The 23092-nt window shown below is 59.5% G+C and overlaps 2 protein-coding genes across 3 annotated transcripts; both read left to right on the forward strand.

The window, feature by feature from the left end:
* The first annotated feature begins 370 nt into the window (after nt 1–370).
* HCN3 (hyperpolarization activated cyclic nucleotide gated potassium channel 3) lies at nt 371–9749 on the forward strand. The gene is made up of 8 exons (XM_058821770.1): nt 371–681; nt 3061–3490; nt 3619–3780; nt 4585–4803; nt 5156–5302; nt 6743–6983; nt 7935–8099; nt 8632–9749. Exons 1-8 carry the CDS (start codon nt 371–373, stop codon nt 9747–9749), a joined length of 2793 nt encoding a protein of 930 aa, XP_058677753.1.
* A 5278-nt stretch (nt 9750–15027) lies between these two features.
* On the forward strand, nt 15028–21779 carry FDPS (farnesyl diphosphate synthase). 2 transcript variants are annotated; one of them, XM_058821784.1, is made up of 9 exons: nt 15028–15239; nt 15384–15524; nt 16188–16268; nt 16364–16486; nt 18770–18858; nt 19402–19474; nt 20280–20357; nt 20434–20568; nt 21513–21779. In XM_058821784.1, the coding sequence occupies exons 1-9, from the start codon at nt 15099–15101 to the stop codon at nt 21711–21713; spliced, it is 1062 nt and encodes a 353-aa protein (XP_058677767.1). In that variant the 5' UTR covers nt 15028–15098; the 3' UTR covers nt 21714–21779. The 2 variants fall into 2 exon arrangements, with proteins under 2 accessions (XP_058677767.1, XP_058677768.1); XM_058821785.1 differs by lacking the exon at nt 16364–16486.
* The last annotated feature ends 1313 nt before the right edge of the window (nt 21780–23092 follow it).

Raw genomic sequence — 23092 nt, forward strand, 5'->3', positions numbered from 1 at the left:
GGCGGTACCGGGGCCGTACCGGGGGGCGCGTTCTCCTTCCCGAGGCCCCGCCCGCCAGCCCCGCCCCACCCCGCCCGCCGCGGGGTCCCGCCGCCACCGCCGCTCCGGTGCCGCCCGGGCCTCGCCGCTCCCCGCGCCGCCTCTACGGTGCCACCGGCGCTTCCCGGCTGCCGGCGGCCGCCGCGCCCGCGCCGGAGCGTGCGCAACAGGCGGGCGCCGGCGGAGCTCCGTGAGCGCTCGGTGAGCGAGTGGCCGCGGGCGGCGAGCGAGCGCCCGCCCGCCCGGGGCCGGGCATGTGCGGCGGGGCGGCGGGCAGGGCGCCCGGGCAAGGGCGTTTGAAGGAAACGTGAGGCGAGGCGGCGGCGGCGGGATGGAGGCGGCGCCGCGGCGGAGCCCCGAGCCGCGGGAGAAGCCGCCGGTGCTGGACGGGGAGGCGGCGGGGGCGCCCGCGGGGGCGTCGGGCGCGGCCCCGGCCTCGCCGGCGGCGACGGAGCAGATCGTGGCGGAGGGCGAGGCGGCGGCGGCGGGCACGTTCGTGCAGCGGCAGCTCGGGGCGATGCTGCAGCCCGCCGTGAACAAGTTCTCGCTGCGCATGTTCGGCAGCCACCGGGCCGTGGAGATCGAGCGGCAACGGGTGAAGTCGGCGGGCGCCTGGATTATCCATCCCTACAGCGACTTCAGGTGGGACCGCGACCCCCGCCCCGACACCGGCACCGAGCCCCATCCCGGCTCCGGTGCCCGCCGCCGCTGTCCGTGGTGCTGAGCGCGGCCCCGCCGCCCGCCACCGTAGGGGCAACAAGTGCCGGTAGACCGGGGCTCCGCACCGGCCCGGGGAGGCGGCTGCCACCGCCGGAGCCCGGGGCCGCGCTGCCACAGCCCCTTCCCGTCCGGGGTTATCCCGCCCGCACGGACGGCTCCGTCCTGCCCGGCTCCCGCGGGCTCCCGGTGCTCCCCGTGCCCGGGGCAGCCCCGCTCCGCCGAGCCGCGGGGCTCCGCTGACCCGGCCCCGGGCGTGCGGAGGCGGCGGCGGGGGATGCTGGGCTTTGCCTGCCCTTAGAGCTCCCCCTCGCCCTTCTCGATGCTGTTTTTAATTCGATCCGGAGCCTTCATCCCCCCGGGACGCGGCTCCCCGCGGCTGGAGCGGGGCCGGTCACCCAGCGAGGAGCCGGGCCCGGCTCTCGGTGTCACCGGGATCATCAGCGGGAGCTCGGGGATGGATGATGTGGGAGGAACTGGGTGTCACGGGGATGTTGAGTCATATAGGGTGGGCTTTCTCCGCGGGGAACGGAGCTGCCAGGCAGTCATCTCCCGCAGCAAGCTGTGACATGGATGATGTCCCCAGCCTGGGGAGCGCAGCCAGCGCCCACTGTGGGTCCCTGGCACCTGTAGCCATCCCCCCTCACCCCTCAGCGGGTCCCTTGCACCACCCCAGCGTGACACCCAGCCCTGAGAGCCCCTTTTCCAGGGAAAGCATCCCAAAGTTTGTGAGCCTGGAGCTTTCCAGCAGCAGTTTCTGCGAGCAGAGCCGTGAGGGGAGTTGGCAGGTACACAGACAGAGGGATTACTCCGGTGTTTATCACATTAGGGAGATACATAAAGGCCATGGAGATCAGGGCCTCGAGTGTTCAGTGTGACACTCAGTGAAGGACAAGGCCTGTCCTAAAGAGCTTAAGCCTAAATCTGAAGTGAGAGCTCCAGGCAGGCTTGGGCAGCTGCAGGGACAGGCAGCTTCCCTGCTCGGCTTCTCAGGGCACAGCATGGAGGTGCAGGAGGAGATTCCTCGGCTGGGTCAGGCCCTTTCTGCCTTATTTCCTTCCCTGGCCCAGCAAATCCTGGCCACTGGCACGAAGGTGTTATTTGGGAGAGGTTCCTGACCCTGGGGTGGCTCCTGGCCCTGGGGTGGTGTCTGGATCTGACCTTGGAGTGGCTCCTTGAGGAGAGGGTGCCTCTCCTTACTCCCTTCAGGCTTTGGTGCTCTCTCTGAAGGAGCCTCTCACTGCACCACGACCTCCTTTCCCCTTCCCCTTCCCCTTCCCTTCCCCTTCCCCTCTCCCTTTCCTTTCCCCTTCCTTTCCCCTTCTGCAGAGATCCCAGTACCCGTGTCCCACCATGGGTGCAGGGTAGGAAATCCCCAGAGGTTTCTGCCACCTGCAAAAGCTGGTTTGGATTCGCTGGGCACTGAGAGCTGCCCTGAAATCACCTTTGGAGATCTGAGCCTACACCCACGGCCAGGGCTGGGACTAACAGGGGATGCCTGGGGACACCTAAAGCTGGGCTTGCTTTCCCAAGGCCCCGTGAGGGTTCTGATGGGGGATCCCAGGAGTGACAAATCTGGTGGAGGAAGTCGTGATGTGTCTGTGTGAAGCATGAAAACATCCCGGTGGCATTTGCATGTGACCAGGGCTGCTGGGTGTCCTGACATACCCAGCTGCTGCCGGCATCTCTTGGCTTTCCCTCCCTGCCAAACTCTCAGTCAAAGGAGGTGGATGAGGAGTGCCCTCATCCTGCCCTGTGCATGTGGCACCTCCTGTAGGGCTGGACCCTCCTCCCACCTTCCCCTGGTGCCAGCATGGTCTCTCCTTGCTTGGCTGCTGCCTGGCTCACCACAGCAGCCTCCCTGATCCTTTTGTGCTGTCCCAGGAGCTCGGCTCTCCGTTTGCATAACCAGCAAAGCTTATCCCAAATCCTGCTAAGCCAGCTCGGGTGGTGGCAGGGAGACGGCGGATGACAAGGGAACCTCAGGGGAGCAAAGCCCACATCCTCTCTGAGCTCTCCATGGGGCACGTGGCAGCTTTGGGGTGGGGGCATGGATGGGCATGCACTGCCCTGCAGCAGAGAGAGAGACAGCCAAGCTCCTGCACCCCCCATTCCCACACAGGGTGATTTCTGCACCCCAATTCTGCTCACATCTGTCCCAGGGTGTTAGTCATGTGTGTGGGCAGGCACGTGTGTGTGTGTCTGCTCAGCACCTGCCTCTCTGCACTCTGTCAGACCCTAACTTTGATCCTGGGTTAATTGTCTAACTGTGTCCTGCCTGTCCCACTCCTGCATTCCCCGCAGGTTTTACTGGGACCTCATCATGCTGCTCCTGATGGTGGGGAATTTGATCATCCTGCCCGTGGGCATCACCTTCTTCAAGGATGAGAACACCCCTCCCTGGATCGTTTTCAACGTGCTGTCGGACACTTTCTTCTTGGCTGACCTGGTGCTGAACTTCCGGACAGGCATCGTGGTGGAGGACAACACGGAGATCATCCTCGACCCTCACACCATCAAGATGAAGTACTTGAAGAGCTGGTTCCTGGTGGACTTCATCTCCTCCATCCCTGTTGACTACATTTTCCTCATTGTTGACCTGGAGACCCAGGTGGACTCTGACGTCTACAAGACGGCGCGGGCGCTGCGCATCGTGCGCTTCACCAAGATCCTCAGCCTGCTGCGCCTGCTGCGCCTCTCGCGCCTCATCCGCTACATCCACCAGTGGGAGGAGGTGAGAACCCCTTGGGGGCCTCCTGCTCGGGGTCCCAGGCCAGGCTGGGGGTCCCCAGCTGGAGGGCAGAGGGCTCTAAAGGCTGTTCTAGGAGTTCCTCTGCAGCTGTGCTCCTGCGTGTTCTCCAGATCTTCCACATGACGTACGACCTGGCCAGCGCCGTGGTGAGGATCTTCAACCTCATCGGGATGATGCTGCTGCTGTGCCACTGGGATGGCTGCCTCCAGTTCCTGGTGCCCATGCTGCAGGACTTCCCTGAGGACTGCTGGGTCTCCAAGAACCACATGGTGGTGAGTGCCCACGCTGGGGTGGTTCCTGGTGGGGAGAGGATTTGGTTCCCTGTCTCCCACCCCAAGGCTGGAGCTGCTGGGAGAGGTGCTGGTGGTGAGCATTGTCTCTGTGGTCACAGCTGTGAGATGGGGCAGAGGGGACCCCTGCATCATCTTCCCATCTCAGCCCAGCTTGCTGGAATCAGGGAACAGGACACTGGGGCTCCTGCCTCCTTCCCAGAGAGGGGCTGGTGCCTTTTTAGAGCTTCAAAATCCTCTTCATGGAGGAGAATTCATCCCTTGGGGAGGGAACAGGACACAGGGGCTCCTGCCTCCTCCCCAGAGGTGCAGGGTGCCTTTTTAGGGCTTCAAAATCCTCTTCCTGGAGGAGAATTCATCCCTTGGGGAGGGAACAGGACACTGGGGCTCCTGCCTCCTCCCTAGAGGTGCAGGGTGCCTTTTTAGGGTTTCACAGTCCTCTTAATTGAGGAGAATTCATTCCTTGGGGAGGGAACAGGACAGAGGGGCTCCTGCCTCCTTCCCAGAGAGGGGCTGGTGCCTGTTTAGGGCTTCACAAACCTCTTCATGGAGGAGAATTCATCCCTTGGAGAGGGAACAGGACAGAGGGGCTCCTGCCTCCTCCCTAGAGAGGGGCTGGTGCCTTTTTAGGGCTTCAAAATCCTCTTCATTGAGGAGAACTCATTCCTTTGGCCTTGGAGGAGCCTTGGTTTCTGGACTCCCCAGCTCAGGGAGGTGGGACTGGGGGGGTTCAGCTGCACAACACCTTCCACCAAACCCCTCAGCAGCGCCGTCCCTCACCTGCAGAACGACTCGTGGGGCAAGCAGTACTCGCACGCCCTGTTCAAGGCCATGAGCCACATGCTGTGCATCGGCTACGGGCAGCAGGCGCCCGAGGGCATGACCGACGTGTGGCTCACCATGCTCAGCATGATCGTGGGGGCCACCTGCTACGCCATGTTCATCGGCCACGCCACCGCCCTCATCCAGTCCCTGGACTCGTCCCGCCGCCAGTACCAGGAGAAGGTCAGTGGGATCAGGGAGGGAGGGCCTGGGTGCTGGGGAAAGAGCCCTGGCACAGCTCCAGAACCAGCTCGGCGCAGCCGTTGTGCCCTTCTGATGCCAGAGGTTGGGATCTTTGGCCTTGCCACTCTCCCTTGGGTTGTTGGAGGTGGAGAGTGGGACCATATTGGTGTCCATACCGGGGGTCACTTCAGTGTGGCCCCACCCTGCCCTCTGCCCCCTGCATCCTCTCCTGTCCTTTGCCCCCGTTCTGTGTCAGGGCACTGGAGCAGGGGTGTGTGTACCTACACCACTGAGGGGAAGGGACACATCGCGCTGCCAGCTGAGCCCTGTGTGACTCCCCTTGTCCCCACAGTACAAGCAAGTGGAGCAGTACATGTCATTCCACAAGCTGCCCGGGGACACGCGCCAGCGCATCCACGAGTACTACGAGCACCGCTACCAGGGCAAGATGTTCGATGAGGAGAACATCCTGGGGGAGCTCAGTGAGCCCCTCAAAGAGGTGAGGGCAAGATGTTTGATGAGGAGAACATCCTGGGGGAGCTCAGTGAGCCCCTCAAAGAGGTGAGGGCAAGATGTTTGATGAGGAGAACATCCTGGGGGAGCTCAGTGAGCCCCTCAAAGAGGTGAGGGCAAGATGTTTGATGAGGAGAACATCCTGGGGGAGCTCAGTGAGCCCCTCAAAGAGGTGAGGGCAACAGGTTTGATGAGGAGAACATCCTGGGGGAGCTCAGTGAGCCCCTCAAAGAGGTGAGGGCAGCACTCCTGGGCTGGGATCTGGAGGGCAGAGGCTGGTGCTGGCAGGGGCCAGGCTCGGTGATGTCCCCACTTATCAAAAGAGGACGACCCCTGTGTGGGGAGAAATGATGAGAAGGACTCTATAATATCGGAAGGTTAATTAATTATTTTATTTTATTTTTTTTTAAATTTTATTTTACTATATTTTACTATATTATATCATATTACTTTACATCTACACTGAATTTTGCCAAGTACTCAACTCCCCACTTATCAAAAGAGGATGACCCCTGTGTGGGGAGAAATGATGAGAAGGACTCTATAATATCGGAAGGTTAATTAAATTTTTTTTTTTTTTTTTTTTTACTATATTTTACTATATTATATCATATTACTTTACATCTACACTGAATTTTGCCAAGTACTCAACTCCCCACTTATCAAAAGAGGATGACCCCTGTGTGGGGAGAAATGATGAGGAGGACTCTATAATATCAGAAAATTAATTAATTATTTTATTATATTTTATTGTATTATATTGTATTACATTATATTACATTACATTACATTATATTACGTTATATTACATTACATTACATTACATCTAAACTGAATTTGCCAAGTACCCAACTCCCCACTTATCGGAACAGGATGACCCCCATGTGGGGAGAAATTATGAGAACAACTCTATAATATCAGAAATTATTTTATAATATAATATAATATAATATTATATTATATTATATTATATGATATTATATTATATTATATTATATTATATTATATTATATTATATTATACTATATTATACTATATTATACTATATTATACTATATTATACTATATTTTACTATACTATATTTTACTATATTACATTACATCTAAACTGAATTTGCCAAATACTCAACTTTGTGCACAAGTGCTTAAAATCTCATGGCTCTCAGCCAACAGTCCTGACATATGAACACACTTGGCCCTGATCGGCCAAGGAAACAAAACACCACCACTTTGGGTAAACAACTTTCATATTGCATTCTACTTTTGCACAAACACAGGCACAGAAAATAAGATAATAATTGTTTTTCCTCGCTCTGAGGTTCAGAGAATGTGAAACCCAGAAATATTCTTGGGGAGAATTGTGCCTTGCTTTTCTCTGTGAAATGTGGCCACACCCGCTGATCTGCTCCTCATCCTCACCCCGCAGGAAATCATCAACTTCAACTGCCGCAACCTGGTGGCCAACATGCCCCTGTTTGCCAACGCCGACCCCAACTTTGTGACAGCCATGCTGACCAAGCTGCGCTTCGAAGTCTTCCAGCCTGGCGACTTCATCATCCGTGAGGGCACCGTGGGCAAAAAGATGTACTTCATCCAGCACGGCGTGGTCAGCATCCTCACCAAGGGCAACAAGGAGACCAAGCTGTCTGATGGCTCCTACTTTGGGGGTGAGGCTGGGCTGGGGGAGCTGGTGGACAGAGTAGGGGCTAAAAGGTGCCTGGGAGGAAAAGCTGGGACATCCCTGATGTTTCTGCCCGGGAGCAGAAGCTGGGGCATCCCTGATGTTTCTGCCTGGGGCATCCCTGATGTTTCTGTCCTGGACAGAAGCTGGGGCATCCCTGATGTTTCTGCCTGGGGCATCCCTGATGTTTCTGTCCTGGACAGAAGCTGGGGCATCCCTGATGTTTCTGCCTGGGGCATCCCTGATGTTTCTGCCCTGGAGCAGAAGCTGGGGCATCCCTGATGTTTCTGCCTGGGAACAGAAGCTGGGGCATCCCTGATGTTTCTGCCTGGGGCATCCCTGATGTTTCTGCCTGGGAGCAGAAGCTGGGGCATCCCTGATGTTTCTGCCCAGGGCATCCCTGATGTTTCTGCCTGGGAGCAGAAGCTGGGGCATCCCTGATGTTTCTGCCCGGGAACAGAAGCTGGGGCATCCCTGATGTTTCTGCCCAGGGCATCCCTGATGTTTCTGGCCTGGAGTAGAAGCTGGAGCATCCCTGATGTTTCTGCCCTGGGCATCCCTGATGTTTCTGCCTGCCCTTCTCTTGCCCAGTGCCAAAGTCTTGGCATCCAGTTAAAGTGCCAAAGTTTTCACCCCAGTTCTGTCTGGCTGGGGCAGAGGGAGCATCCACAGCTGGCCAGGGAGGAGAGGAGGTTAGAGCAGAACATCTGAGCCAGTTTATAGGATACAGGCACAGCTCTGGGAGGGAAATAGGCCAGGCCATCACAGCAGCCACACCTGGGGGTGTCTCCATGGCCTGGAGAGGGAGGGAAATGCCTGGCCAAGGAGAGAGGCTGCGGGGTCTGAACCGTGCTCTGTGCAGGGTGCTGGGATGCTGGGCAGTGCTGGGGGTGGCTGGCTGGCCGTGTCACCCTGAGGGCAGCCCCTGTCCCTGCAGAGATCTGCCTGCTGACGCGGGGCAGGCGCACGGCCAGCGTCAGAGCCGACACCTACTGCCGCCTCTACTCCCTGGCCGTGGACAACTTCAACGAGGTGCTGGAGGAGTACCCCATGATGAGGAGAGCCTTCGAGACCGTGGCCATGGACCGCCTGGACCGCATAGGTGAGGAGGAGGAGGGACCCCCCCCTGGGCTCAGCACAGCCACCTCCACAGCCACCCCCAGGATCCGCATAGGTGCGGAATCCCAGAACTGGCATGAGTGCCCCAACCCCGTGGGTCCCAGCAATGAGGATGATGGGGAGCATGAGGAAGGAGCCTGCCCTCTCTTTCCCCCCCAGCAAGATCCAGGCAGTGCCATAGGACAGGCTTCCCTGGGGAAATGTAACTGCACTGCACGGTCCTTGCAGTGTTTGCAGTCATGATATCTCACGGCTCTCAGGCCCACATGGCCTCAGACCCAGCTGCTTGTCCTCACCCTCCCTTGCCTGTGGAGGACAAGCAGGACCCCATTCCCCAGTTCCTTTGGAGTCAGGACTCTCCTGTTTGTCCCTGCTGCTTCCACTGCTCTAATCTAGACCCTTCCCAGGGTCTTGCTTGCCCTGGAAAGCTGGTGAGGTTTTATTGTCCCTGCCCTCCACACTGTCCCCAAGAGCCCACCCTCCCAGGGTCGGTGACACTCCTGCCTCCCCTCCAGGCAAGAAGAACTCCATCCTGCTCCGCAAGCGAGCCGAGCACAGCTCGGGGCCCCTGAACACCGAGATGATCCAGCAGATCGTGAAGCACGACCAGGACATGGCCCACAACATCCAGGACCTGCAGCAGATGGCGATGGGCCGGGAGCTGAGCGGCAAGCCGGTGATTTGGGAGCCCCTGGTGCACGCACCCCTGCAGACAGCCGCCGCCACCACCAACGTGGCCATCGCGCTGACCCACCAGCACAGCCTGCAGGCTCACATCTTCCTGCCGCCCTCCTCCATCTCCAGCCCGCTCTCTCCCGAGGCCACGCTGCTCACCAAGCCCGTGCGCCGCTCCCAGCCCAGCCTGGGCGGCTCCCGGCCCTCGTCGGTCAGCTCGCCCTCCGGGGCTCCGTCCCACCTGCAGACACCGGCCGCCGGTTCGCCTTCCTCGCCCATGGTCCAGCCCCAGGTACCGCTGGAGAGCGGCGGGGCCCAGAGACCCGGCTCGGGGGCTCAGCCGCTTCCCCGCTCGGCGCAGAGGGCGGAGATGGCAGCGGGGCCCAAGCAGCCCCCGGGCGGCCCCCAGCCCCAACTCTCCCGCTCCCGCGGCGCCTCGGTGTCCACCTCGCTGCTGCAGCAAGCGGCGGGCGCCGCGTCCCCCAGCTCCGAGCAGGCGCTGCCGCCGGGGAGAACGCTGCACTACAGCCTGTCCCGAGCCACCGGCTCGCACATCTCGCTCCTGATGCATCCCCAGCAGCTGGTGAAGCACAGGAGCATCCAGGGGCTGCCGGTGGGGCGGCTCACCCAGGATGTCCGGCTCCTTTCTGCCTCGCAGCCTTCCCTTCCCAACAAAGTGGCGCAGCAAGCCGACGGGAGCTCCTTGAAGCAGGGCAGGAAATCTGCGGGGAACCTGGCCCGCAGGTCCTCGCCCTCGGTCGCCGGACTGCCGGCCAAGCCGTGCTCGGGGGTGGCGGCGCACTCGCAGCCCCCGGGGCCGCTGCCTCAGCCCGGCCGCTCCACGCCGCAGTCGCCGGGCCCCGCGTCCCGGCCGGCGGCCGCTCCCTCCCGCAAGGGCTCCGTGGCCTTCAGCCCCGAGGTGGAAACGGCGAAGCCCAAACTCCCGTCCAACATGTGAGTCCTGTTGGCGGCCGCACGGGCAGGAGGGAGCCGGGAGAAGCAGAGCATCAGCCCCGCCGGCTCGGAGGGGAAATGAGGTGAGAGGCAGCAGCCGGGGCCATGGAGGGGCTGTTTCAGGCACGGGGACACGGCAGGGATGGGCATGGGGCCGGCTGGATGAGGAGGGGGCTCTGCTGACTGCCCCTCCTTGCTCATCACCATCTGTGAGTTCTGCCCTCCCGCCGGAGGCATAGGACAGGTCAGATTGCCCAAACTCTGGCCTCTCTGGGGAGCTCAGCTCCCCAAAACTGCCCCTCGGGGGCTGGGCCCCCCACGCTCTGTGCCGTGTGTCCCACAGCCTGTCCTCGGGGCCAGGCTGACGATGGCAGCTCCTCCAGCTTGTCCTCTGTCACAGCAGGGGCTGCCCGATGCCCACCTCGGTCCCCAGACTGCTCTGCCCAGCCCCTGCTCAGCCCCTTTGCCTTCAGGGTGAGGAGGCAGAGGCACCCCCTGGTTCCTCTGCCAGGGTGGAGGGAGGAGGCTGGAGCCCATGGCAGGGGCGTGGGGGCCCAGGGGCGGCGCTCCCCCTTCCCAGAGTGCCAGGACCACCTGGGGGTCCTGGGCAGGGCTCCCCTGGTGTGACGAGTGCCAAGGGGCAGCCCCCCAGTCCCTCTCCCCTGCTGGTGGGACCGTTTTGCCTCAGAGGTGCTGAGTGCCAGCGAGGTTGGGGTGTGCTGCTGGGCAGGGCTCGGCCCCACACCCGGGCACTTAATGGGGGCAGCCTGGGGGGATTCTGCTGCCTGCAGCTCCAGGAGGATGCTCAGAGGGTCAGTCCAAGGGGAACCCTCTGTGGGTCCAGGAGGATGTCCAGGTCATCTGGGATGACCTCTCTGTAGCCTCAGGAAGATGCTCAGAGGGTCAGTTCAGAGGGCCCCTCTGTGACCCTGGGATGATGTCCAGAAGATCAGCTGGGGATGACCCTCCTGTGGCTGCAGGAGGATGCTCAGAGGGTCAATCCAAGGGGAACCCTCTGTGGGTCCAGGAGGATGTCCAGATCATCTGGGATGACCCTTCTGTGGCTCCAGGAGGATGCTCAGAGGGTCACCTGCAGGGCCCGCACTGCCTGTGGCTGCAGGAGGATGCCCAGCCCGGGCTCTGCTCCCCTGCCCTGCAGTCCCATTTCCATGTCCCCTGGAGATGCCACTCACCGGTGCCACAGGAGCTGTCACAAAGAGATGCCAATCCCTGGGTGACGTGTGGGGCTGTGGGGTCACCCCCCCATCCAACAGATGTCCCAAATCCCCCCTCCCCGGAGACAGTAGTGTGCAATGTGTGTGCGAGTCGTGGCTCTGCCAAGCAGCCCAGCTCTGCTTCCAGCGTCGCTTTGGGCCAGCCGTGTTCAGTCCTGGTTAGAGTAGTGTCCCCTCCGTCCCCACCGCGCTGTGCCAGCTGCTTCCCCCTCCCGGAGTCAGGAACCGTGGCTTGTCTTCGGGCGAGGTCTCGTTCCCCTCGGTAATTCCCGAAGTGAGAGGTCCCGCTCTCCACCCTCGCGGTTTGGGGCGTGGGGAGCACTCCGGAGCGCGGGGCTGCTCTGGGAGCACCAGCCCAGCAGGAATCCCGGCAGGGGATGTCCTACACTGCCTTTTTTTCCTCTCTCCATGGATTTCAATCCCCCTGCCCTGCTCACCCGCTCCATCCCCGCGCTCCGCCGGGCGGGGAAGCTGCAGCGGGGCCGCGCTGTCCCGAATCGCCCGGGCTGTGTTCACACTGCGTGATGTTCGATGTCTTAGCGCTCCTGGCACCGCCGCCCCGGGCACCTCGTGGCCCGGTGCCCACCCCGGGGGAGGCTGGAGGGGCTGGGGGCGCGAGTTTAGCCACCAAAGACCATGACCCTCCACTCTTGCACTCACGGCAGTCCATGTACAGAGCTTGTAGTTTTCATATTCGCAGAGAAATTTAAGAGCAGGGTTTTTTTTTTTTTTTTTATTTTTTGGTCGTTGTACATAATGGGTTTAAATAATAAAGAGAGATTCTGAGCTGGTCTGGGGGAAAATCTTTCTGCACCTCCTGCGGTCCCGCAGCACAGGGGGATGCTGCAGCACCCCAGCTCCAATCCCGCCCTTCTGCAGAGCTGGGAAACCCTCGGGAGGCACCGAGGGGCCTCTCCCCGGCCCCACAGACCAGGCAGGAGCCCAAAGGCAAGATGTCCCCTCCCAGCCACCCCTGTCCCTTTGGGCTCTGGGCAGATTAATGTTTAATCTTTGGTTATTTTCCCCTTCCATCTCCGGTCCCTTTGTTGCGGGGGGGAAGGGCGGGTTGGATCCCGCCTGATTGCAGCGCAGCACTCGAGGCATTAACGCGATTAAATGAAGGTCACGCAGCCAAGGTGGGCCGGGGCAGCCGAGCCGCGGGCACTGCGGCACCTGCGGCGGCTCTGGGGGCACAGCCGCGCTCTGTCACCTGCCACGGCCCCCGGGCAGGGCGCGGTGGTGGCAGACAGGACACGGTGGCGACAGGACACGGTGGCCACCCAGCTATGCCCCGCCCGGTCTCCCCACCGCAGCCCCCCGTTACCAGGACAGACCCGCCCCTCAGCCCCCCGTTACCGGAGCAGCCCCTGCCCTCAGGACTCGTTACCGGGGCATCCATTGCCTGCAGCCCCCGTTACCGGAGCAGCCCCTGCCCTCAGGACTCGTTACCGGGGCATCCATTGCCTGCAGCCCCCGTTACCGGGACAGCCCCTGCCCTCAGCCCCCCATTACCGGGGCATCCCTTACCCTCAGCCCCCCGTTACCGGGCCAGCCGCGGCCCTCAGACCCCGTTACCGGGGCAGCTACTGCCCACAACCCCGCGTTACCGGGGCATCCCCTGCCCGCAGCCCCCGTTACCGGGGCAGACGCTGTTCTCAGCCCCCCGTTACCGGGACAGCCCCTGCCCTCAGCCCCCCGTTACCGGGGTAGCCTCGCCTTACCGGGCCAGCCCCTGCCCGCAGCCCCCGTTACCGGGCCAGCCCCTGCCCTCAGCTCCCCGTTACCGGGGCATCCATTGCCTGCAGCCCCCCGTTACCCGGCCAGTCCCTGTTCTCAGCCCCCCGTTACCGGGCCAGCCCCTGCCCTCAGCTCCCCGTTACCGGGCCAGCCCCTGTTCTCAGCCCCCCGTTACTGGGACAGCCCCGCCTTACCGGGGCATCCCTTACCCTCACTCCCCCGTTACCGGGGCATTCCCGGCCCGCAGGACGGTGCTGGCGCCCCCCTCCCCGCTCCCCGCAGGAATTAGGCTCCGTGACACACGAAGAGCTCAGCGCTGATTAACGGTTTCTCTCTAATTTGATTATTTCAGATTACACCGCAGCCAGCCTGATTAAGGGGGCGCAGGGCAAAAAAAGGGAATTTTTTTGGGGAATGAATTCCAGCATTTGTCCAATTCCCATTCCAACACTCGGTTTGTGTCCATGGGCAGGGCTGGCGGCCGAGGCACGGGGACACCGGGTCACGGTGGTCGCCCGGGGCTGAGGGCAAAGCCCCGGGACACGGCGGCCCCGCGGGGCCCCGGGGATGAGGGCAGAGCCCCCGTTCGTCCCCGGTTCCCGCTCCCCAAGGACACCGTCCCGGAACCGGAGGCTCTGCCCCGAGCCCCCGCGTCCCAGTGGCGGCGGGAGGGGGATTAGAGGGCACCATACAGAGATTAATTAACGCGGGTGAGCCGGGATTAGGGGATTCGGGGCCAATCTGCGGGGCGGGGGCCAGGCAGGAGCTGCGGGCAGCAGCGGGGAAGTGGCACCGCCTGTGCCCGGCCCGGGTCACCCTGCGGTGTCCATCGAGGGTCCGTGGGCAGCTGGACCCTCCCCGGAACTCGGGAGCTCGCCTGGGCGCACGGGTCTGTGGTGCAACCCACCCTCCACACCTGTACTGCAGGTAACCTGTACCTGTGCAGCACCTGCACGGTCTGCAGCACACCCCAGAGCTGCTCTGCACCCCAAAACTGCTCTGTACCCCATAACAGCACACCCCACAGCCACTCTGTACCCTAAAACTGCTCTGTACCCCATAACAGCACACCCCAGAGCCGCTCTGTACCCCAAAACTGCTCTGTACCCCATAACAGCACACCCCAGGGCTGCTCTGTACCCCAAAACTGCTCTGTACCCCATAACAGCACACCCCACAGCCACTCTGTACCCTAAAACTGCTCTGTACCCCATAACAGCACACCCCAGGGCTGCTCTGTACCCTAAAACTGCTCTGTACCCCATAACAGCACACCCCAGGGCTGCTCTGCACCCCAAAACTGCTCTGTACCCCATAACAGCACACCCCAGAGCCGCTCTGCACCCCAAAACTGCTCTGTACCCTATAACGGCACTGCACCCCATAACTGCTCTGCACCCCAAAACTGCTCTGTACCCCATAACATCACACCCCAGGGCTGCTCTGTACCCCATAACTGCTCTGTGCCCCATAACAGCACACCCCAGAGCCGCTCTGTACCCTAAAACCGCTCTGTACCCTATAACGGCACTGCACCCCATAACTGCTCTGCACCCTATAACTGCAGCACACCCCACAGCTGCTCTGTACCCTATAACAGCGCTGCACCCTATAACTGCTCTGTACCCCATAACTGCTCTGCACCCCATAACAGCACTCTATCCCATAACTGCTCTGTATCCCATAACTGCTCTGTACCCCATAACTGTGATGCACCCACACCTGCACAGCATGTCAGCTGCATGGCACCCCACACCTGTGCTGCACCCCACAATCACATGTTATACCACACCTGCCCGGAGACACCTGCACAGCGCCCCACACCCGCCCTACAACCCCGCAGACCTCACGGCCCCCCACACCCCCGATTGGCCCCCGTTCCAGCGCACCCCATCCCCGTCCGAGTGCCCGCACCCCCATTCTCCTCCCGGTTACCGAGCACGCCCCAAAGCCCCGCCCCAAAGCCCCGCCCTAAAGCCACGCCCCGGAGCCACGCCCTAAAGCCCCGCCCTCAATCCCCGCCCCGCCCCGCCCCCGCGCGACGCCGGGCGCTCTCTCCATTCCCCTTCTCCACCAATCACCGGCCTCGCTCCCGCCCCCGCCGCGCTCCCATTGGCTTAGCCGCCTTGGGCTCATCCTCGCGCGATGAAACGGACCAATGGGCGCTGCTCCAGCCGCGTGCCCGCTGGTCCGCCTCCGGGCGCGGGGCACTCTGGGAGTTGTAGTCCAGCGGCATCGCTGGAAGCGGCCGCGGCCGCGCTTCGGGACTGCGCATCCCGGCGTGCCCCGCGAGGCGGGCGGGGCGGGGGCGGGGCCAGAGGTGCCCTGGAGGCCACGGGCGGCAGCGGCGGGACCGCGAACTGGCAGCGTGAACCGGCACCATGAGCGGCGGCGATAGCGGGGCGCGGGCAGCGGCCGAGCGCGAGGAGTTCGCCGCCTTCTTCCCGCAGATCGTCCGCGACCTGACGGAGGACATGCTGGGACACCCGGAGGTGGGAGATGCCGTGGCGCGGCTGAAGCAGGTGAGAACCGGGAGGGAGCGGCGAGACCGGGGCTGGAGGGTGGGAAGCGCCGGTGGGACCGGGGCTGGAGGGTGGGAAGCGCCGGTGGGACCGGGGCTGGAGGGTGGGTCAGGTCATGGCCGCTCACCTGGCCGCGCCCCGCAGGTGCTGGAGTACAACGCGCCGGGCGGGAAGTGCAACCGGGGGCTCACGGTGGTGGCCGCGTACCGGCGGCTGGCGGGGCCCGAGCGGCAGGACCCGGAGAGCATCCGGCGTGCCCTGGCCGTGGGCTGGTGCATCGAGCTGGTGAGAACCGGGACCCTCCCACGGGGATGGGAACCCCAATGGGGATTTGGACCCGCCATGGGGATTGGGACCCCAATGGGAATGGGACTCTCGGTGGATGGGACCCCAGTGGAGATGGGATCCCCCATGGGATGGGACCCCCGTCTAGAAATGGGGCCTGCCAGGGGATGGGGACCCCAATGGGGAGGGGATCCCCCTGGGGATGAGACGCCCGGGGGATGGAGCCCCCCTAGGGATGGAATCCTCTGGGGGTGGGACCCCAATGGGGATGGGGACCCCTCTGGGCATGGGACCCCCCCACAATGGGGATGGGGACCCCAATGGGGATGGGCCTCCCCCCCCCAAATAGGGAAAGGCAGCCCCCCTCAATGGGGATGGGACCCCCCTGGATATGGGATCTCCATGGATATGGGACCCCAATGGGGATGGGGACACCCTGGGTGTGGGACCCCCCCTCTGGAGTTGGGACCCCCCTAGAAGATGGGAGGCCCCCATGGGATGGGACCCCCCTCTGGATATGGGGATGGGACCCCCTGGGTATGGCATCTCCATGGATAAGGGACCCCCCCCTCTGGGGAATGGGATCCTCTGGGGGATTGGGACCCCAGTGGGTATGGGGACCCCTGGGGATGGGACCCCCGTCCCTAACCCACCCTCTGGCAGTTCCAAGCCTTTTTCCTGGTGGCCGACGACATCATGGACTCGTCCCTGACCCGCCGGGGGCAGCTCTGCTGGTACAAGAAGGTGAGAGGGGTTCAGGGGGGCCCCGCTCGGGGCTGGGGGTGTCCCTTGGGGGTCACCAGGAGCCTTTGGGGCACCTCCCTGTGTCCCTGCTGCAGGAGGGGATCGGGCTGGATGCCATCAATGATGCTTTTCTGCTGGAGTCCTCGGTGTACAGGCTGCTGAGGAGGTACTGTGGGCAGCAGCCCTTCTACCTGCACCTGCTGGAGCTCTTCCTGCAGGTGAGCCTGGCTCCCCAAACCCTTCCTTGGGGGTTTCTTGGGGTCTGGGTCTGTTTTCTGATGTGTGCCTGAAATTCCTGGGTGTCCTGGACGTGTGTGGTGGTGTTTGAGGGTCCCAGGATGAGGGAAGAGAATCTTGACTCCGTGTTTCACAAGGCTGATTTATTATTTTTTATATATATAAATTATATATTTATGTAATATAAACAGAAATATAATATAATATATATAATATACTATATTATATATAATAGTATATATTATATATAATATATATTATAATATAATATGTAAAATATATAATATAATATGGCAGATCTAGCAGTAATTATAATATATAATATAGTATAATATGGAAATATTATAAATATTTATTGTAAATAAATATATATTACATTAAGAGAAAATAAGATATTAAAACTATACTAAAAGAATAGAAGAAAGTATTTCAGCAAGGAATAGAAAGGAATGATAATAAAATCTTGTGACTGCTCACAGCCCCGACACAGGTGGCTGTCATTGGTCATTAATTAAAAACAATTCACATGCTGGGTAAACAATTCTCTAAATCACATTCCAAAGCAGCAAAACATGGGGAAGCTCAAGCTTCTCAGGAGAAAAGATCTTAACAAAAGGATTTTTCATAAAATATGGCTGTGACAGACATGTCCTGCCTTTAGACCCAAAGAGGAGCTGAATCAGGGCTTGGGCTCTGCACCGTGGGGTTGGGACTCTCCTGGAGGGCTGTGTGTGAATAAACCATGGAATCACACAATGGTTGCGGTTGGAATGGACCTTAAAGTTCATAAAATTCCACTCCCCTGCCATGGAGGGATGTGTGTGAATCAATCATGGAATCCCAGAGCGGTTTGGGTTGGAATGGACCTCAAAAATCATCCCATTCCACCCCGCTGTCATGGAGGGATGTGTGTGAATCAATCATGGAATCCCAGATTGGTTTGGGTTGGAAAGACCTTAAAGATCATCCCGTTCCACCCCAATGCCATGGAAGGCTGTGTGTGAATAAATTATGGAATCCCAGATTGGTTTGGGTTGGGTGGGACCCTAAAGATCATCAAGTTCCACCTCCCTGCTATAGAGGGATGTGTGTGGATAAATCATGAAATCCCAAACTGGTTTGGGTTGGATGGGACCTTAAAAATCATCTCAAAGATCATCCCATTCCACCCCAATGCCGTGGAGGGCTGTGTGTGAATAAACCATGGAATCACACAATGGTTTGGGTTGGAATGGACCCTGAAGATCATCAAGTTCCAACTCCCTGCTATAGAGAGCTGTGTGTGGATAAATCATGGAATCTCAGACTGGTTTGTGTTGGATGGGGCTTTAAAGATCATCCCATACTCCCCTGCCATGGAGGGCTGTGTGTGAATTAATCATGAAATCCCAAACTGGTTTGGGTTGGAATGGACCTTAAAGATTATAAAATTCCACCTCCCTGCTATAGAGGGCTGTGTGTAAATAAATCATGGAATCCAGACTGGTTTGGGTTGGGTGGGACCCTAAAGATCATCAAGTTCCAACTCCCTGCTATAGAGAGCTGTGTGTGGATAAATCATGGAATCCAGACTGGTTTGGGTTGGAATGAACCTTAAAGATCATCCCATTCCACCCCTCTGCTATGGAAGGATGTGTGTGAATAAATTATGGAATCCAGACTGGTTTGGATTGGATGGGACCCTAAAGATCATCAAGTTCCACCTCCCTGCTATGCAGGGCTGTGTGAATCAATCATGAAATCCCAAACTGGTTTGGGTTGGATGGGACCTTAAAGATTATCAAATTCCACCTCCCTGCTATAGAGGGCTGTGTGTAAATAAATCATGGAATCCAGACTGGTTTGGGTTGGAATGAACCTTAAAGATCGTCCCATTCCACCCCCCTGCCATGGAGGGCTGTGTGTGGATAAATCATGGAATCCCACGTTGGTTTGAGTTGGGTGGGACCTTAAAGATCATCAAATTCCAACCCTCCTGCCATGGGGACACCTCCCACCATCCCAAGCTGCTCCAAGCCCCATCCAACCTGGCTTTGGGCACTGCCAGGGATCCAGGGGATCCACAGCTCCTCTGGGCACCCCATGCCAGGGCCTGCCCACCCTCACAGCCAGAAACTCCTCCCAATCTCAATATCACTGATATATCACAACCATCACCCTTTATCTCATTCTCCCCATGTAAAACATCCCCCTCCTTGTTTTTACACCCCCTTTAAACCCTGAAAAGCTGAAACAAGGCCACAAATCCTTTCTCTCCTCTGCAGACAGGCTACCACACCGAGCTGGGGCAGACTCTGGACCTCATCACTGCTCCAGTTTCCCAGGTGGACCTGAGCAGGTTCAGCGAGCAGAGGTACAGGGGGCACAGAGCCTGGTTCCTTCCTGCCCTGCTCAGCCTGGGGCTGGGTTTGGGGTGCCTGGGGCTGGTTTTGGGGTGCCCTGCAGAGGGACACCCTGGGGCTGAGTTTTGGGGTGCCTGGGGCTGGTTTTTGGGGTGCCTGGAGTTGGTTTTGGGGTGCCCTGCAGTCCCTGCCCTGCAGAAACTCAGCCTGGGGTTGGTTTTTGGGGTGCCTGGGGTTGGTTTTTGGGGTGCCTGGGGCTGGTTTTTAGTCCCTGCCCTGCAGAGACTCAGGCTGGGGCTGGTTTTTGGGGTGCGTGGGGCTGGTTTTTGGGGTGCCCCTGCAGAGGGGGACCCTGGGGCTGGTTTTTGGGTGCCCTGCAGTCCCTGCCCTACAGAGACTCAGCCTGGGGCTGGTTTTTGGGGTGCCCTGCAGAGGGGGGCCCTGGGGCTGGGTTTTGGGGTGCCTGGGGCTGGGTTTTGGGGTGCCTGGGGCTGGTTTTCAGTCCCTGCCCTGCCGTGGGGGTTCTGGGGCTCAGCCTGGTTCCTCTGGCACAGGTACAAGGCCATTGTGAAGTACAAGACAGCGTTTTACTCCTTCTACCTGCCCGTGGCTGCAGCCATGTACATGGTGAGTGCGCCGGGGCCTCGCCCTGCTGCCGGGAGGACAGGTCCTGGAAGGCTTTATGCCCAGGTCCTGGAAGGGTTTACTTTATTCCTGGTCCTGAAAGACTCTGTCCCCCAGGTCCTGGAAGGCTTTACTTTATGCTTAGGTCCTGAAAGGCTTTACCTATTTCCTGGTCCTGGAAGGCTTTATCCCCCAGGTCCTGGAAGGCTTTACTTTATCCCTGGTCCTGAAAGGCTCTATCCCCCAGGTCCTGGAAGGCTTTACTCAATCCCCAAGTCCTGGAAGGCTTTGCTTTATGCCCAGGTCCTGGAAGGCTTTGCTTTATCCCCAGGTCCTGGAAGGCTTTGCTTTATCCCCAGGTCCTGGAAGGCTTTGCTTTATCCCCAAGTCCTGGAAGACTTTACTTTATTCCCAGGTCCTGGAAGGCTTTATCCCCAAGTCCTGGAAAGTTTTAGCCCCAGGGCCTAGAAGGCTTTACTTTATTCCTGGTCCTGAAAGGCTTTACTTGATCCCCCAGGTCCTGGAAGGCTTTGCTTTATGCCCAGGTCCTGGAAGGCTTTGCTTTATGCCCAGGTCCTGGAAGGCTTTACTCGATCCCCAGGTCCTGGAAGGCTTTACTCGATCCCCAGGTCCTGGAAGGCTTTACTCGATCCCCAGGTCCTGGAAGGCTTTACTTTATGCCCAGTTCCTTAAAGGCTTTACTTCAGCCTCAGGTCCTGGAAAGATTTACTTTATCCCAGGTCCTGGAAGGCTTTACTTTAACCCCAGGCCCTGGAAGGTTTTCTATCCCTGTTATTCCCTCCCCCAGGCGGGCATTGACGGCAAGGAGGAGCACGAGGACGCCAAAGCCATCCTGCTGGAGATGGGGGAGTTCTTCCAGATCCAGGTAGGAGCTGTCCCTGCCCCGCTGGGTCCCTGCCAGCTGCTGCCTGTGGCACTCAGGCCCTGGCACTGCCCCGCAGGACGATTTCCTGGACTGCTACGGGGACCCAGCCCTGACGGGGAAGGTTGGCACCGACATCCAGGACAACAAGTGCAGCTGGCTGGTGGTGCAGTGTCTGCAGAGGGCAGCGCCAGAGCAGAGGCAGATCCTGGAGGTAAGGCTGGCAGCACACACCTGGCAGAGGGGGTGGAGTGCCACAATGGGCACCTGGAGTGCCACAATGGGCACCTGGAGTGCTGGGATGGGCACCTGGAGTGCCAGGGGCTGTCACCTGGCTGGGAGGAGCAGGGTGAGAAGGAAGAAGAGAGTGTTGGGGTGTTGTTTGTGAAGGTCCTAGGATAAGGGAAAAGGTGAATCAGACTCCATAATTCTTAGAAGGCTGATATATAACATAACATAACACAACACAACACACAACACACAACACACAACACACAACACACAACACACAACACACAACACACAACACACAACACACAACACACAACACACAACACACAACACACAACACACAACACATAACATAACAACATAACATAACAACATAACATTAACATAACATAACATAACACATAACGTTACATTATATATATTATATATAGTATATATGATATATAATATAATATATATTATATTATATACTAAAACTCTACAAAACAATAAAGGAATACATCAGAAAGCTAAAAAAAGAATAATAATAAAATTAAAAAACAACAACAACAAAAGACCAAAACAAACAAACAAACAAAAAACAAAACAAAAAAAAACCCCAAAACTGTGACAGACCAGAGCGTCTGACACAGCCGGGCTGGGATTGGTCATGAATAAAAACAATTCACATGGAACCAATCAAAAATTCACCAGCCACATCCCAAAGCAGCAAAACACAAGGAGAATCCATCAGATAATATTGGTTTTTTTTTTTTTTCCTCCGAAGCTTCTCATCTCAGCTTTCTCTTTTTCCCAAGAGAGAAAAAAAAAAATCCTATCAAAAAGATATTCCATAAAATACCACAGTAACAAAGAGAGAAGAAAGAACAAAGCTGCCGCCCCATGAGCTGCCATGACCCTGACTCACTCCAGGGTTTTTTTTTTTAGGAAAATTACGGCTCTAAGGAGCCCCAGAAGGTGGCGAAGGTGAAGGAGCTCTACGATGCCCTGGGCATGCAGGCGGCGTTCCGCGAGTACGAGGAGAGCAGCTACGGGCGGCTGCAGGCGCTGATCGGGAGCCACGCCCGGCGCCTGCCCCGCGAAATCTTCTTGGACCTGGCACAGAAGATTTACAAGCGGCAGAAGTGATGGAGGAGCCAGGCAGGGGGCTGGAGCTGCTCCCTGCCCTGGGAGGGGCCGGGGGTGGGCTGGAGAAGGTGCTCTGCCGTGGCCATCTGATTTATGTCAATAAATATAAATTATTGTAGGTGCGCTGCTTGCTGTTATCTGGGGACGGGGTTGGATGGAGGGAGGGGGATGCCGGTACCGGGGATGCCCGGAGCGCCGCCCCCGCCGCCGCCGCCGGTGGGGCGGGACCGGGCGGCTCCCGGCGGGGCCGCGGCTCCTCCCTCGCTCCCGCAGCCGCAGTCGCCGCCGCAGCGCCGAGGAGGTGAGCGAGGGACGGGGAAAGAAGGGGATGGAGCCGGGCGGGGGCTGCAGGGGGATGGGGATGGGGAGGGCCGCGCCCCGCGGGGCCGCTCCTGCTGCCCGGCCGCCCGTGCTCGCCCCGGGGCCGGGCGATGGATGATCAAGGGATGGAGGATGCTCGGGGGATGATCGGGGTTGGGGGATGCTCGGGGCTGGAGGATGCTCGAGGGATGCTCGGGGCTGGAGGATGCTGGGGCTGGACCATGCTTGGGGGTGGGGGATGCTCAGGGCTGGAGGATACTCGGAGCTGGAGGATGCTCGGAACCGGGGGATGCTCGGGGTTGGAGGATGCTCGGAGCTGGAGGATGCTCGGAACCGGGGGATGCTCGGGGTTGGAGGATACTCGGAGCTGGAGGATGCTCGGAACCGGGGGATGCTCGGGGTTGGAGGATGCTCGGAGCTGGAGGATGCTCGAGGGATTCTCGGTGTTGGAGGATGCTCGGGCCCGGGGGATGCTCGGCGCTGGCAGATGCTCGGATCCGCCCTCCCGCGCTCTCCGCTGCCCGTTCCCTGCCCGGAGCCTCCAGCAGGTGCCCGGGGCTGCGGCTCCTCCCCGGTAAAGCCGGGCCCGGTGCTGCGGTGCCGGTTCTGCGGCGGTTCCAGCCAAGCCCTGGTCCCTGAGCCCCCCTGGTGCCACCGCCCCCAGGCAGGACAGAACCCCCCCTGCCCGCCCCGCCTTGACGAGGCTCCAAGGGCGTTTTCTCCTTGAGGCATCCCCGAGATGCTCCCGACCCTCCGGAGGGAATCCAGCCCCGGAAGCAGCCCGAGCTTCCTGAGAACGTTCCCAGGCCGTGCTCCAGGGACCAGGGCTGCCTTCAGAGCCCCAAACCGGGCAGGAAGCTGTGGGGCAGCCCCTCCCTGGGGGCACATCCCCTTCTCTAAGCCCCAGCCCTTGTGCCAGGCCCTGCTGCAAGGTCACCGCTGTCCCTCTTCCCCCGGCTGTGCCTCTCTCCAGGTTTGTCCTGCCGTGTTTTTCCTTGACCAGGAGGGTGTTTGGTGCTTGCAGGGAGCTGGATGGTGTGAAGAGAGGAGCTGCTGGC

Source organism: Ammospiza caudacuta, chromosome 30, assembly GCF_027887145.1.
Source record: "Ammospiza caudacuta isolate bAmmCau1 chromosome 30, bAmmCau1.pri, whole genome shotgun sequence".
NCBI lineage: Eukaryota > Metazoa > Chordata > Aves > Passeriformes > Passerellidae > Ammospiza > Ammospiza caudacuta.

Bases quoted from the DNA above. Each gene is read 5' to 3' on its own strand.
- FDPS (XM_058821784.1), top strand. From the start codon at position 15,099: ATGAGCGGCGGCGATAGCGGGGCGCGGGCAGCGGCCGAGCGCGAGGAG. The intron at 16,487-18,769 runs GTGAGCCTGGCT...TCTCCTCTGCAG, and splicing joins TGCTGGAGCTCTTCCTGCAG to ACAGGCTACCACACCGAGCT. The intron at 19,475-20,279 runs GTGAGTGCGCCG...TCCCTCCCCCAG, and splicing joins TGGCTGCAGCCATGTACATG to GCGGGCATTGACGGCAAGGA.
- HCN3 (XM_058821770.1), top strand. From the start codon at position 371: ATGGAGGCGGCGCCGCGGCGGAGCCCCGAGCCGCGGGAGAAGCCGCCG. The intron at 4,804-5,155 runs GTCAGTGGGATC...TTGTCCCCACAG, and splicing joins GCCGCCAGTACCAGGAGAAG to TACAAGCAAGTGGAGCAGTA. The intron at 6,984-7,934 runs GTGAGGCTGGGC...CTGTCCCTGCAG, and splicing joins TGATGGCTCCTACTTTGGGG to AGATCTGCCTGCTGACGCGG.